The 15,660-nt window shown below is 49.2% G+C and overlaps 1 protein-coding gene across 1 annotated transcript in view; it reads right to left on the bottom strand.

The window, feature by feature from the left end:
• The window catches only part of LOC310799213 (plexin-A2-like), a gene marked incomplete at both ends in the record, with an annotated part of 140,279 nt that overhangs the window by 42,939 nt on the left and 81,680 nt on the right, over positions 1 to 15,660 (bottom strand). Inside the window, one exon of the mRNA XM_083661780.1 lies at positions 200 to 293. Coding sequence (XP_083517906.1) covers positions 200 to 293 — 94 coding nt within the window. The remainder of the gene's footprint in view (positions 1 to 199; positions 294 to 15,660) is intronic.

The raw sequence follows: 15,660 nt of genomic DNA on the forward strand, positions 1-15,660 counted from the left end.
TGCATGAATGACATCACTGGTCCACAACTTCAACTCAAATCAACTCTCAATAACTGTCAAACTAAATGAATGCCTGCACAACTGTTTAGAGTTCTCTGATATACTTGATGTTGGAATGATACAAAGCTGGTTGAAAATGGGTGGCGTGTTCCTTTAAGGGCAGTCAGTGCAGTGTACGAGCAGCAGGGGTCACACTCACATTGACAGACTCATGGCCGGCATATTTGACTCTGACGCGTGGCTCCTGAACGACATCCAGGTTGGTGCCGGTCACTGTCAGGGTGGTGTGTCCACTGTTTCACAGGAAGGAACACATTTGTTTCAGAATAAAAAATCGTTGGTCAAATGTTGCAATTTTTTTTTTATAATTTAAATGTCAATGCTAAATGTGAAACACATTATGCGTGTGTAAATGTGAACCTGCATGCATGCACGCACGCCCGCACGCACGCAGGCACGCACACACACACACACACACACACACACACACACACACACACACACACACACACACACATACATTCATGCACGCACACATACACCAGAGATGTACACACATTCTTTACTTGTGTAGAAGTACAGTTACTTGTCTAAATAAAGACTCTGAAGTAGAAGTACTGATTCAACTTGTTTAATCAAGTTAAAGTAAAGAATTACAGGCTCTGAAATGTAATCATGTATAAAAGTAAAAAGTATTTTTTAAAGCTAACTGAACCTCACGTCATATTAAGATAAACACAATTTCTGGGGTGGGGACTCTGGAAACAATGAACCGAGCACACACGGACACACTCCATTTAACGCTCTCCAAGTAGTAGGATTGGCTACAGGTGGTGTTATGCTGATGGTATATAGTCTCTGGTTCTGGATTTGTTTGGAACACAGTCACTGAAGAACTAAATCTAGGAAATGAAATAAATCAACTGACAGCCCTTCAAGTCAGTTTTGGTGGAGCACGAAGTCCTTCATCACTTGTGTTAGTGGTAGGGAGTGGACTTGGTTCAGGCCATGTGTGCCCAGTGCTTGGCGGATCCGGATCCGACACACGTGGGCCAGACTGTGAGGACATCTCTTGGCCTCCAGAAAGACCCTGAGAGCGTCGGGATCCGCCCTCTCCTCCAGCAGTGCCTGCTTTGTGGTCACCAGGGCCGGGTCAGCACCGTGGTCCAGCAGCAGCTGGACGAAGGCCATGTTGCACCTGTTAAGCAGCACCTCCTCCAGCAGGAGAGAAGCCACGTCACGGGTCAGAAAGCCAGCAGCCTGGAGCAGCAGGCGGAAGCATTCCAGGTGGTTGTGTGCAGCACTGAAGTAGAGAGGGGTGCATGAGCCGTCTATGCTTCTGTTAGGGTCGGCCCCGGCTTCCAGGAGGATCCGGACACAGTCCAGGTGGTTGTGTGCAGCACTGAAGTAGAGAGGGGTGCGTGAGCCGCATATGCTTCTGTTAGGGTCGGCCCCGGCTTCCAGGTTAGGGTCGGCCCCGGCTTCCAGGAGGATCTGGACACAGTCCAGGTGGTTGTGTGCAGCACTGATGTAGAGAGGGGTGCGTGAGCCGCCTATGCATCTGTTAGGGTCGGCCCCGGCTTCCAGGAGGATCCGGACACAGTCCAGGTGACCTTCGAGTGCAGCACAGTTGATAGGTGTCCAGTTATCCTTGTCAGCTAGGTCTACCTGTGCTCCTTGTGTGATCAGGTAGTCCACACAGGCAGCATGACCCGAGTAGGCTGCGTACCCCAGAGGGGTCCACCCCCCATAAATACACTGCTCATTGATCTGCCTTCTGAAGTGGTCTTCTTGCAGCAGGCTCCTCAGTGTGTCCAGGTCTCCTGCACAGGCGGCATCATAGAGCTGTGTGTCACCATGTCCTGCTTGAACAGCCATTCCTTCAGATGTGTCACTGTACCACACTGACTTGTATGCTGTGTCTCAAACAGAAGGTATTATCAGTGTTGCCAGGTGGCAAATGTTGAATTACCTGAGGGTCAAAATGATCGTTTTTGGAGGGAAATTATCGTACGCGAGCAGCGGCTTCTTCTTTCTGGCATGCGTTCTCCACCACTTATATAGCCTCAAACCCAGAAGGATTTATGACATCACTGATGACATCACAATCCCTGATTTATGACATCACTGATGATGTCACAAACAGACACAGCCCGCAAAATTGTGACTAACCACCGCCCCCCACTTAGGCAATTTTAGAGTTGCTTTTTACTTTTAAAGTACATTTTACACCAGTAAGTATTTCCACTAGGGTTGTGCGATATAACCCGAAATACCCATCGTGATTGTTTCACAGTCAAACATCGTGATTGTCGATGGCATCTTCATTGATGCCATCCGCCGCTGCAATGCACGTTAACAGCAGGACAGCTGAGCTCTTCATGAGACCGACGGGTAGGCTACTCAAGCAGTGGCAGCAGCAGCAGCTACTGCTGTATTTCTCTCTCAACTCTCTCCAGGCTCCTCAACTCTCTCTCATTAGGTTCAAAAGCCCACGCGAATCTAACGTTATATATCCGCCAGTAATTCTGTCAGTTTTCTGCCAGCACACACGTTGTTGATCAGGATCTGTAACGTTAACGTTATTTGTTTTGCGCCGTTCAATATTGCTGGTAGTGCTGTATCGTATGTAATGGAGCGACTTCAACGTTCACTTTGGAAACAGGCGAGTTAAATTCACAGTTGAAGACTTGTACTCACTTTGGGTTGAAAACAGGAAAGAACGTGAAGTTTCTTCTTTGTCTTAAAAGTTTTCACAACAAGACAACTGACTTCTCACGCGCGGGGGACGCCCCGGCGACATTAAACAAGCACACCCAGTGCAGAGAAGCAGTGGAGCGGAGGAGGGGGAGGAGGAGGCTTCCCTGAGTCTGAACTGGGTGTGCTCGTTTAATGCCGCCGGTGCGTCCCCCACACGTCACGGTAAGTGGACTTGGTATTTTTTATTATTAAAACGGCCAAAATGTAATTCGAACCGATAATTAATTACGATGATCCGATGTAGAAGGCTCAGAGGTCGATGGGGGGTCGGCCCATCACGATGGTCGATGCCATCGTCCATCGTGCCAACCCTCATTTCCACAGAACTAAAATGATTTTGTCCAAGGGGACATGAATGCATGATTGGCTGCAAAGATGTTGTGAGAAGACATGTAAAGACAGACATAGGATCCATTAGTATATTGATTACAACTGTCACAAAATGATCAAATGATCGTACATGATGAGAATCTTTATTTGTCACAAACACCGTGGCATGCACACACACACACGACGACGATCTTCTGCATGTTATGGAGGAAACCCAGGGGAGCATGGGGAGAACATGCTAACTGCACACAGAAAAGCCCTTTCGACGAGATAGCCCACCTGGGCAGTGGGCACTGGGGACATGGGAGGAGCACACCCTCAGTGCCCCGGCGGGAATCGAACCCAGGACCTTTCTACCTGTGAGGCGACGGCGCTACCACCGTGCCCGCCTCTCTGATGACATCACTCACACACTGATGACAGTTACTTGTCTAAATAAAGACTCTGAAGTAGAAGTACTGATTCAACTTGTTTAATCAAGTAAAAGTAAAGAATTACAGGCTCTGAAATGTAATCATGTATAAAAGTAAAAAGTATTTTTTTAAAGCTAACTGAACCTCACGTCATATTAAGATAAACACAATTTCTGGGGTGGGGACTCTGGAAACAATGAACCGAGCACACACGGACACACTCCAATTAACGCTCTCCAAGTAGTAGGATTGGCTACAGGTGGTGTTATGCTGATGGTATATAGTCTCTGGTCCTGGATTTGTTTGGAACAGTCACTGAAGAACTAAATCTAGGAAATTAAATAAATCAACTGACAGCCCTTCAAGTCAGTTTTGGTGGAGCACGAAGTCCTTCATCACTTGTGTTAGTGGTAGGGAGTGGACTTGGTTCAGGCCATGTGTGCCCAGTGCTTGGCGGATCCGGATCCGACACACGTGGGCCAGACTGTGAGGACATCTCTTGGCCTCCAGAAAGACCCTGAGAGCGTCGGGATCCGCCCTCTCCTCCAGCAGTGCCTGCTTTGTGGTCACCAGGGCCGGGTCAGCACCGTGGTCCAGCAGCAGCTGGACGAAGGCCATGTTGCACCTGTTAAGCAGCACCTCCTCCAGCAGGAGAGAAGCCACGTCACGGGTCAGAACGCCAGCAGCCTGGAGCAGCAGGCGGAAGCATTCCAGGTGGTTGTGTGCAGCACTGAAGTAGAGAGGGGTGCATGAGCCGTCTATGCTTCTGTTAGGGTCGGCCCCGGCTTCCAGGAGGATCCGGACACAGTCCAGCTGGTTGTGTGCAGCACTGAAGTAGAGAGGGGTGTATGAGCCGCCTATGCATCTGTTAGGGTCGGCCCCGGCTTCCAGGAGGATCCGGACACAGTCCAGGTGGTTGTGTGCAGCACTGATGTAGAGAGGGGTGCGTGAGCCGCCTATGCATCTGTTAGGGTCGGCCCCGGCTTCCAGGAGGATCCGGACACAGTCCAGGTGACCTTCGAGCGCAGCACAGTTGATAGGTGTCCAGTTATCCTTGTCAGCTAGGTCTACCTGTGCTCCTTGTGTGATCAGGTAGTCCACACAGGCAGCATGACCCGAGCAGGCTGCGTACCCCAGAGGGGTCCACCCCTCATAAATACACTGCTCATTGATCTGCCTTCTGAAGTGGTCTTCTTGCAGCAGGCTCCTCAGTGTGTCCAGGTCTCCTGCACAGGCGGCATCATAGAGCTGTGTGTCATCATGTCCTGCTTGAACAGCCATTCCTTCAGATGTGTCACTGTACCACACTGACTTGTATGCTGTGTCTCAAACAGAAGGTATTATCAGTGTTGCCAGGTGGCAAATGTTGAATTACCTGAGGGTCAAAATGATCGTTTTTGGAGGGAAATTATCGTACGCGAGCAGTGGCTTCTTCTTTCCGGCATGCGTTCTCCACCACTTATATAGCTTCAAACCCAGAAGGATTTATGACATCACTGATGACATCACAATCCCTGATTTATGACATCACTGATGATGTCACAAACAGACACAGCCCGCAAAATTGTGACTAACCACCGCCCCCCACTTAGGCAATTTTAGAGTTGCTTTTTACTGTTAAAGTACATTTTACACCAGTAAGTATTTCCACTAGGGTTGTGCGATATACCCGAAATACCCATCGTGATTGTTTCACAGTCAAACATCGTGATTGTCGATGGCATCTTCATTGATGCCATCCGCCGCTGCAATGCACGTTAACAGCAGGACAGCTGAGCTCTTCATGAGACCGACGGGCAGGCTACTACTCCTGCACAGAGCCAGGCCACTCAAGCAGCGGCAGCAGCAGCAGCTACTGCTGTATTTCTCTCTCAACTCTCTCCAGTCTCCTCAACTCTCTCTCATTAGGTTCAAAAGCCCACGCGAATCTAACGTTATATATCCGCCAGTAATTCTGTCAGTTTTCTGCCAGCACACACGTTGTTGATCAGGATCTGTAACGTTAACGTTATTTGTTTTGCGCCGTTCAATATTGCTGGTAGTGCTGTATCGTATGTAATGGAGCGACTTCAACGTTCACTTTGGAAACAGGCGAGTTAAATTCACAGTTGAAGACTTGTACTCACTTTGGGTTGAAAACAGGAAAGAACGTGAAGTTTCTTCTTTGTCTTAAAAGGTTTCACAACAAAACAACTGACTTCTCACGCGCGGGGGACGCCCCGGCGACATTAAACAAGCACACCCAGTGCAGAGAAGCGGTGGAGTGGAGGAGGAGGGGGAGGAGGAGGCTTCCCTGAGTCTGAACTGGGTGCGCTCGTTTAATGCCGCCGGTGCGTCCCCCACACGTCACGGTAAGTGGACTTGGTATTTTTTATTATTAAAACGGCCAAAATGTAATTCGAACCGATAATTAATTACGATGATCCGATGTAGAAGGCTCAGAGGTCGATGGGGGGTCGGCCCATCACGATGGTCGATGCCATCGTCCATCGTGCCAACCCTCATTTCCACAGAACTAAAATGATTTTGTCCAAGGGGACATGAATGCATGATTGGCTGCAAAGATGTTGTGAGAAGACATGTAAAGACAGACATAGGATCCATTAGTATATTGATTACAACTGTCACAAAATGATCAAATGATCGTACATGATGAGAATCTTTATTTGTCACAAACACCGTGGCATGCACACACACACACGACGACGATCTTCTGCATGTTATGGAGGAAACCCAGGGGAGCATGGGGAGAACATGCTAACTGCACACAGAAAAGCCCTTTCGACGAGATAGCCCACCTGGGCAGTGGGCACTGGGGACATGGGAGGAGCACACCCTCAGTGCCCCGGCGGGAATCGAACCCAGGACCTTTCTACCTGTGAGGCGACGGCGCTACCACCGTGCCCGCCTCTCTGATGACATCACTCACACACTGATGACAGTTACTTGTCTAAATAAAGACTCTGAAGTAGAAGTACTGATTCAACTTGTTTAATCAAGTAAAAGTAAAGAATTACAGGCTCTGAAATGTAATCATGTATAAAAGTAAAAAGTATTTTTTTAAAGCTAACTGAACCTCACGTCATATTAAGATAAACACAATTTCTGGGGTGGGGACTCTGGAAACAATGAACCGAGCACACACGGACACACTCCAATTAACGCTCTCCAAGTAGTAGGATTGGCTACAGGTGGTGTTATGCTGATGGTATATAGTCTCTGGTCCTGGATTTGTTTGGAACACAGTCACTGAAGAACTAAATCTAGGAAATTAAATAAATCAACTGACAGCCCTTCAAGTCAGTTTTGGTGGAGCACGAAGTCCTTCATCACTTGTGTTAGTGGTAGGGAGTGGACTTGGTTCAGGCCATGTGTGCCCAGTGCTTGGCGGATCCGGATCCGACACACGTGGGCCAGACTGTGAGGACATCTCTTGGCCTCCAGAAAGACCCTGAGAGCGTCGGGATCCGCCCTCTCCTCCAGCAGTGCCTGCTTTGTGGTCACCAGGGCCGGGTCAGCACCGTGGTCCAGCAGCAGCTGGACGAAGGCCATGTTGCACCAGTTAAGCAGCACCTCCTCCAGCAGGCGAGAAGCCACATCACGGGTCAGAACGCCAGCAGCCTGGAGCAGCAGGCGGAAGCAGTCCAGGTGGTTGTGTTCAGCACTGACGTAGAGAGGGGTGCGTGAGCCGCCTATGCTTCTGTTAGGGTCGGCCCCGGCTTCCAGGAGGATCTGGACACAGTCCAGCTGGTTGTGTGCAGCACTGAAGTAGAGAGGGGTGTATGAGCCGCCTATGCATCTGTTAGGGTCGGCCCCGGCTTCCAGGAGGATCCGGACACAGTCCAGGTGGTTGTGTGCAGCACTGATGTAGAGAGGGGTGCGTGAGCCGCCTATGCATCTGTTAGGGTCGGCCCCGGCTTCCAGGAGGATCCGGACACAGTCCAGGTGACCTTCGAGCGCAGCACAGTTGATAGGTGTCCAGTTATCCTTGTCAGCTAGGTCTACCTGTGCTCCTTGTGTGATCAGATAGTCCACACAGGCAGCATGACCCGAGCAGGCTGCGTACCCCAGAGGGGTCCACCCCTCATAAATACACTGCTCATTGATCTGCCTTCTGAAGTGGTCTTCTTGCAGCAGGCTCCTCAGTGTGTCCAGGTCTCCTGCACTGAGGGCATCATAGAGCTGTGTGTCATCATGTCCTGCTTGAACAGCCATTCCTTCAGATGTGTCACTGTACCACACTGACTTGTATGCTGTGTCTCAAACAGAAGGTATTATCAGTGTTGCCAGGTGGCAAATGTTGAATTACCTGAGGGTCAAAATGATCGTTTTTGGAGGGAAATTATCGTACGCGAGCAGCGGCTTCTTCTTTCTGGCATGCGTTCTCCACCACTTATATAGCCTCAAACCCAGAAGGATTTATGACATCACTGATGACATCACAATCCCTGATTTATGACATCACTGATGATGTCACAAACAGACACAGCCCGCAAAATTGTGACTAACCACCGCCCCCCACTTAGGCAATTTTAGAGTTGCTTTTTACTTTTAAAGTACATTTTACACCAGTAAGTATTTACACTAGGGTTGTGCGATATAACCCGAAATACCCATCGTGATTGTTTCACAGTCAAACATCGTGATTGTCGATGGCATCTTCATTGATGCCATCCGCCGCTGCAATGCACGTTAACAGCAGGACAGCTGAGCTCTTCATGAGACCGACGGGTAGGCTACTACTCCTGCACAGAGCCAGGCCACTCAAGCAGTGGCAGCAGCAGCAGCTACTGCTGTATTTCTCTCTCAACTCTCTCCAGGCTCCTCAACTCTCTCTCATTAGGTTCAAAAGCCCACGCGAATCTAACATTATATATCCGCCAGTAATTCTGTCAGTTTTCTGCCAGCACACACGTTGTTGATCAGGATCTGTAACGTTAACGTTATTTGTTTTGCGCCGTTCAATATTGCTGGTAGTGCTGTATCGTATGTAATGGAGCGACTTCAACGTTCACTTTGGAAACAGGCGAGTTAAATTCACAGTTGAAGACTTGTACTCACTTTGGGTTGAAAACAGGAAAGAACGTGAAGTTTCTTCTTTGTCTTAAAAGTTTTCACAACAAGACAACTGACTTCTCACGCGCGGGGGACGCCCCGGCGACAATAAACAAGCACACCCAGTGCAGAGAAGCAGTGGAGCGGAGGAGGGGGAGGAGGAGGCTTCCCTGAGTCTGAACTGGGTGTGCTCGTTTAATGCCGCCGGTGCGTCCCCCACACGTCACGGTAAGTGGACTTGGTATTTTTTATTATTAAAACGGCCAAAATGTAATTCGAACCGATAATTAATTACGATGATCCGATGTAGAAGGCTCAGAGGTCGATGGGGGGTCGGCCCATCACGATGGTCGATGCCATCGTCCATCGTGCCAACCCTCATTTCCACAGAACTAAAATGATTTTGTCCAAGGGGACATGAATGCATGATTGGCTGCAAAGATGTTGTGAGAAGACATGTAAAGACAGACATAGGATCCATTAGTATATTGATTACAACTGTCACAAAATGATCAAATGATCGTACATGATGAGAATCTTTATTTGTCACAAACACCGTGGCATGCACACACACACACGACGACAATCTTCTGCATGTTATGGAGGAAACCCAGGGGAGCACATGCTAACTGCACACAGAAAAGCCCTTTCGACGAGATAGCCCACCTGGGCAGTGGGCACTGGGGACATGGGAGGAGCACACCCTCAGTGCCCCGGCGGGAATCGAACCCAGGACCTTTCTACCTGTGAGGCGACGGCGCTACCACCGTGCCCGCCTCTCTGATGACATCACTCACACACTGATGACAGTTACTTGTCTAAATAAAGACTCTGAAGTAGAAGTACTGATTCAACTTGTTTAATCAAGTAAAAGTAAAGAATTACAGGCTCTGAAATGTAATCATGTATAAAAGTAAAAAGTATTTTTTTAAAGCTAACTGAACCTCACGTCATATTAAGATAAACACAATTTCTGGGGTGGGGACTCTGGAAACAATGAACCGAGCACACACGGACACACTCCAATTAACGCTCTCCAAGTAGTAGGATTGGCTACAGGTGGTGTTATGCTGATGGTATATAGTCTCTGGTCCTGGATTTGTTTGGAACACAGTCACTGAAGAACTAAATCTAGGAAATTAAATAAATCAACTGACAGCCCTTCAAGTCAGTTTTGGTGGAGCACGAAGTCCTTCATCACTTGTGTTAGTGGTAGGGAGTGGACTTGGTTCAGGCCATGTGTGCCCAGTGCTTGGCGGATCCGGATCCGACACACGTGGGCCAGACTGTGAGGACATCTCTTGGCCTCCAGAAAGACCCTGAGAGCGTCGGGATCCGCCCTCTCCTCCAGCAGTGCCTGCTTTGTGGTCACCAGGGCCGGGTCAGCACCGTGGTCCAGCAGCAGCTGGACGAAGGCCATGTTGCACCTGTTAAGCAGCACCTCCTCCAGCAGGAGAGAAGCCACGTCACGGGTCAGAACGCCAGCAGCCTGGAGCAGCAGGCGGAAGCATTCCAGGTGGTTGTGTGCAGCACTGAAGTAGAGAGGGGTGCATGAGCCGTCTATGCTTCTGTTAGGGTCGGCCCCGGCTTCCAGGAGGATCCGGACACAGTCCAGCTGGTTGTGTGCAGCACTGAAGTAGAGAGGGGTGTATGAGCCGCCTATGCATCTGTTAGGGTCGGCCCCGGCTTCCAGGAGGATCCGGACACAGTCCAGGTGGTTGTGTGCAGCACTGATGTAGAGAGGGGTGCGTGAGCCGCCTATGCATCTGTTAGGGTCGGCCCCGGCTTCCAGGAGGATCCGGACACAGTCCAGGTGACCTTCGAGCGCAGCACAGTTGATAGGTGTCCAGTTATCCTTGTCAGCTAGGTCTACCTGTGCTCCTTGTGTGATCAGGTAGTCCACACAGGCAGCATGACCCGAGCAGGCTGCGTACCCCAGAGGGGTCCACCCCTCATAAATACACTGCTCATTGATCTGCCTTCTGAAGTGGTCTTCCTGCAGCAGGCTCCTCAGTGTGTCCAGGTCTCCTGCACAGGCGGCATCATAGAGCTGTGTGTCATCATGTCCTGCTTGAACAGCCATTCCTTCAGATGTGTCACTGTACCACACTGACTTGTATGCTGTGTCTCAAACAGAAGGTATTATCAGTGTTGCCAGGTGGCAAATGTTGAATTACCTGAGGGTCAAAATGATCGTTTTTGGAGGGAAATTATCGTACGCGAGCAGTGGCTTCTTCTTTCCGGCATGCGTTCTCCACCACTTATATAGCTTCAAACCCAGAAGGATTTATGACATCACTGATGACATCACAATCCCTGATTTATGACATCACTGATGATGTCACAAACAGACACAGCCCGCAAAATTGTGACTAACCACCGCCCCCCACTTAGGCAATTTTAGAGTTGCTTTTTACTGTTAAAGTACATTTTACACCAGTATTTCCACTAGGGTTGTGCGATATACCCGAAATACCCATCGTGATTGTTTCACAGTCAAACATCGTGATTGTCGATGGCATCTTCATTGATGCCATCCGCCGCTGCAATGCACGTTAACAGCAGGACAGCTGAGCTCTTCATGAGACCGACGGGCAGGCTACTAGCTACTGCACAGAGCCAGGCCACTCAAGCAGCGGCAGCAGCAGCAGCTACTGCTGTATTTCTCTCTCAACTCTCTCCAGTCTCCTCAACTCTCTCTCATTAGGTTCAAAAGCCCACGCGAATCTAACGTTATATATCCGCCAGTAATTCTGTCAGTTTTCTGCCAGCACACACGTTGTTGATCAGGATCTGTAACGTTAACGTTATTTGTTTTGCGCCGTTCAATATTGCTGGTAGTGCTGTATCGTATGTAATGGAGCGACTTCAACGTTCACTTTGGAAACAGGCGAGTTAAATTCACAGTTGAAGACTTGTACTCACTTTGGGTTGAAAACAGGAAAGAACGTGAAGTTTCTTCTTTGTCTTAAAAGGTTTCACAACAAAACAACTGACTTCTCACGCGCGGGGGACGCCCCGGCGACATTAAACAAGCACACCCAGTGCAGAGAAGCGGTGGAGTGGAGGAGGAGGGGGAGGAGGAGGCTTCCCTGAGTCTGAACTGGGTGCGCTCGTTTAATGCCGCCGGTGCGTCCCCCACACGTCACGGTAAGTGGACTTGGTATTTTTTATTATTAAAATGGCCAAAATGTAATTCGAACCGATAATTAATTACGATGATCCGATGTAGAAGGCTCAGAGGTCGATGGGGGGTCGGCCCATCACGATGGTCGATGCCATCGTCCATCGTGCCAACCCTCATTTCCACAGAACTAAAATGATTTTGTCCAAGGGGACATGAATGCATGATTGGCTGCAAAGATGTTGTGAGAAGACATGTAAAGACACACATAGGATCCATTAGTATATTGATTACAACTGTGACAAAATGATCAAATGATCGTACATGATGAGAATCTTTATTTGTCACAAACACCGTGGCATGCACACACACACACGACGACGACGATCTTCTGCATGTTATGGAGGAAACCCAGGGGAGCATGGGGAGAACATGCTAACTGCACACAGAAAAGCCCTTTCGACGAGATAGCCCACCTGGGCAGTGGGCACTGGGGACATGGGAGGAGCACACCCTCAGTGCCCCGGCGGGAATCGAACCCAGGACCTTTCTACCTGTGAGGCGACGGCGCTACCACCGTGCCCGCCTCTCTGATGACATCACTCACACACTGATGACAGTTACTTGTCTAAATAAAGACTCTGAAGTAGAAGTACTGATTCAACTTGTTTAATCAAGTAAAAGTAAAGAATTACAGGCTCTGAAATGTAATCATGTATAAAAGTAAAAAGTATTTTTTAAAGCTAACTGAACCTCACGTCATATTAAGATAAACACAATTTCTGGGGTGGGGACTCTGGAAACAATGAACCGAGCACACACGGACACACTCCATTTAACGCTCTCCAAGTAGTAGGATTGGCTACAGGTGGTGTTATGCTGATGGTATATAGTCTCTGGTCCTGGATTTGTTTGGAACACAGTCACTGAAGAACTAAATCTAGGAAATTAAATAAATCAACTGACAGCGCTTTAAGTCAGTTTTGGTGGAGCACGAAGTCCTTCATCATTTGTGTTAGTGGTAGGGAGTGGACTTGGTTCAGGCGATGTGTGCCCAGTGCTTGGCGGATCCGGATCCGACACACGTGGGCCAGACTGTGAGGACATCTCTTGGCCTCCAGAAAGACCCTGAGAGCGTCGGGATCCGCCCTCTCCTCCAGCAGTGCCTGCTTTGTGGTCACCAGGGCCGGGTCAGCACCGTGGTCCAGCAGCAGCTGGACGAAGGCCATGTTGCACCAGTTAAGCAGCACCTCCTCCAGCAGGCGAGAAGCCACATCACGGGTCAGAACGCCAGCAGCCTGGAGCAGCAGGCGGAAGCAGTCCAGGTGGTTGTGTTCAGCACTGACGTAGAGAGGGGTGCGTGAGCCGCCTATGCTTCTGTTAGGGTCGGCCCCGGCTTCCAGGAGGATCTGGACACAGTCCAGCTGGTTGTGTGCAGCACTGAAGTAGAGAGGGGTGTATGAGCCGCCTATGCATCTGTTAGGGTCGGCCCCGGCTTCCAGGAGGATCCGGACACAGTCCAGGTGGTTGTGTGCAGCACTGATGTAGAGAGGGGTGCGTGAGCCGCCTATGCATCTGTTAGGGTCGGCCCCGGCTTCCAGGAGGATCCGGACACAGTCCAGGTGACCTTCGAGCGCAGCACAGTTGATAGGTGTCCAGTTATCCTTGTCAGCTAGGTCTACCTGTGCTCCTTGTGTGATCAGGTAGTCCACACAGGCAGCATGACCCGAGCAGGCTGCGTACCCCAGAGGGGTCCACCCCTCATAAATACACTGCTCATTGATCTGCCTTCTGAAGTGGTCTTCTTGCAGCAGGCTCCTCAGTGTGTCCAGGTCTCCTGCACAGGCGGCATCATAGAGCTGTGTGTCATCATGTCCTGCTTGAACAGCCATTCCTTCAGATGTGTCACTGTACCACACTGACTTGTATGCTGTGTCTCAAACAGAAGGTATTATCAGTGTTGCCAGGTGGCAAATGTTGAATTACCTGTGGGTCAAAATGATCGTTTTTGGAGGGAAATTATCGTACGCGAGCAGTGGCTTCTTCTTTCCGGCATGCGTTCTCCACCACTTATATTAGCTTCAAACCCAGAAGGATTTATGACATCACTGATGACATCACAATCCCTGATTTATGACATCACTGATGATGTCACAAACAGACACAGCCCGCAAAATTGTGACTAACCACCGCCCCCCACTTAGGCAATTTTAGAGTTGCTTTTTACTTTTAAAGTACATTTTACACCAGTAAGTATTTCCACTAGGGTTGTGCGATATACCCAAAATACCCATCGTGATTGTTTCACAGTCAAACATCGTGATTGTCGATGGCATCTTCATTGATGCCATCCGCCGCTGCAATGCACGTTAAGAGCAGGACAGCTGAGCTCTTCATGAGACCGACAGGCAGGCTACTACTCCTGCACAGAGCCAGGCGACTCAAGCAGCAGCAGCAGTAGCTGCTGCTGCTGTATTTCTCTCTCAACTCTCTCCAGTCTCCTCAACTCTCTCTCATTAGGTTCAAAAGCCCACGCGAATCTAACGTTATATATCCGCCAGTAATTCTGTCAGTTTTCTGCCAGCACACACGTTGTTGGTCAGGATCTGTAACGTTAACGTTATTTGTTTTGCGCCGTTCAATATTGCTGGTAGTGAGTAGAGGAGGCTTCCCTGAGTCTGAACTGGGTGCGCTCGTTTAATGCCGCCGGTGCGTCCCCCACACGTCACGGTAAGTGGACTTGGTATTTTTTATTATTAAAACGGCCAAAATGTAATTCGAACCGATAATTAATTACGATGATCCGATGTAGAAGGCTCAGAGGTCGATGGGGGGTCGGCCCATCACGATGGTCGATGCCATCGTCCATCGTGCCAACCCTCATTTCCACAGAACTAAAATGATTTTGTCCAAGGGGACATGAATGCATGATTGGCTGCAAAGATGTTGTGAGAAGACATGTAAAGACAGACATAGGATCCATTAGTATATTGATTACAACTGTCACAAAATGATCAAATGATCGTACATGATGAGAATCTTTATTTGTCACAAACACCGTGGCATGCACACACACACACACACACACACACACACACACACACACACACGACGACGATCTTCTGCATGTTATGGAGGAAACCCAGGGGAGCATGGGGAGAACATGCTAACTGCACACAGAAAAGCCCTTTCGACGAGATAGCCCACCTGGGCAGTGGGCACTGGGGACATGGGAGGAGCACACCCTCAGTGCCCCGGCGGGAATCGAACCCAGGACCTTTCTACCTGTGAGGCGACGGCGCTACCACCGTGCCCGCCTCTCTGATGACAAATCTGGCTTTAAATGACCCAATTTGGGCTTCAAATGGCCCAAATCTGGCTTCAAACAGCCCAAATTGGGCTTCAAACGGCCCAAATTGAGCTTCAAACGGCCCAAATTTTTCGCCGCCGCCCTTCGGACGCCGGCACGCACGGCGGCCCGTATCGGCCTGGCCTGCTTGGTATCTAATGCCCGGCCTGAATTATGATCCCAGTCCGCCCCTGTACAAGGATGTCTGAGCTTCGCTGTGCATAATGATGGCTGTGCAGATTTTGACACTAGAATGGTGTTACCACTGCTGATAGTGGAAAGTTGTATTCAGTGAGTGATTGTTCTTTACTAATTATGTTCTAGATAGCCAGGTTGTTTTGGATTTTGTTTATGAAGCAGAAGGAGGGGAAGTCATTTTAAGGATGTAAGGATTTGAACAAGAGTCCAATTTCATGGAAGGCCTTTTTTGTTTGAGATGCAGTTTCTCATCGTTCCTCTCACCGATTCACAATTTCACAACCTTAGACAGGATGTGCATCAGGGCATTCAATTCCTGAAATGTAACCTTTTCTAGTTGTATAAATATGTTTGCACGTTAAATAAATACTGTGACGACAAGTTACTGACATGGTGGTGAATGTGAAGTTGTTTAAAGGGGACCTACTATG

Source organism: Poromitra crassiceps, assembly GCF_964638095.1.
Source record: "Poromitra crassiceps genome assembly, chromosome: 27".
Taxonomy (NCBI): domain Eukaryota; kingdom Metazoa; phylum Chordata; class Actinopteri; order Beryciformes; family Melamphaidae; genus Poromitra; species Poromitra crassiceps.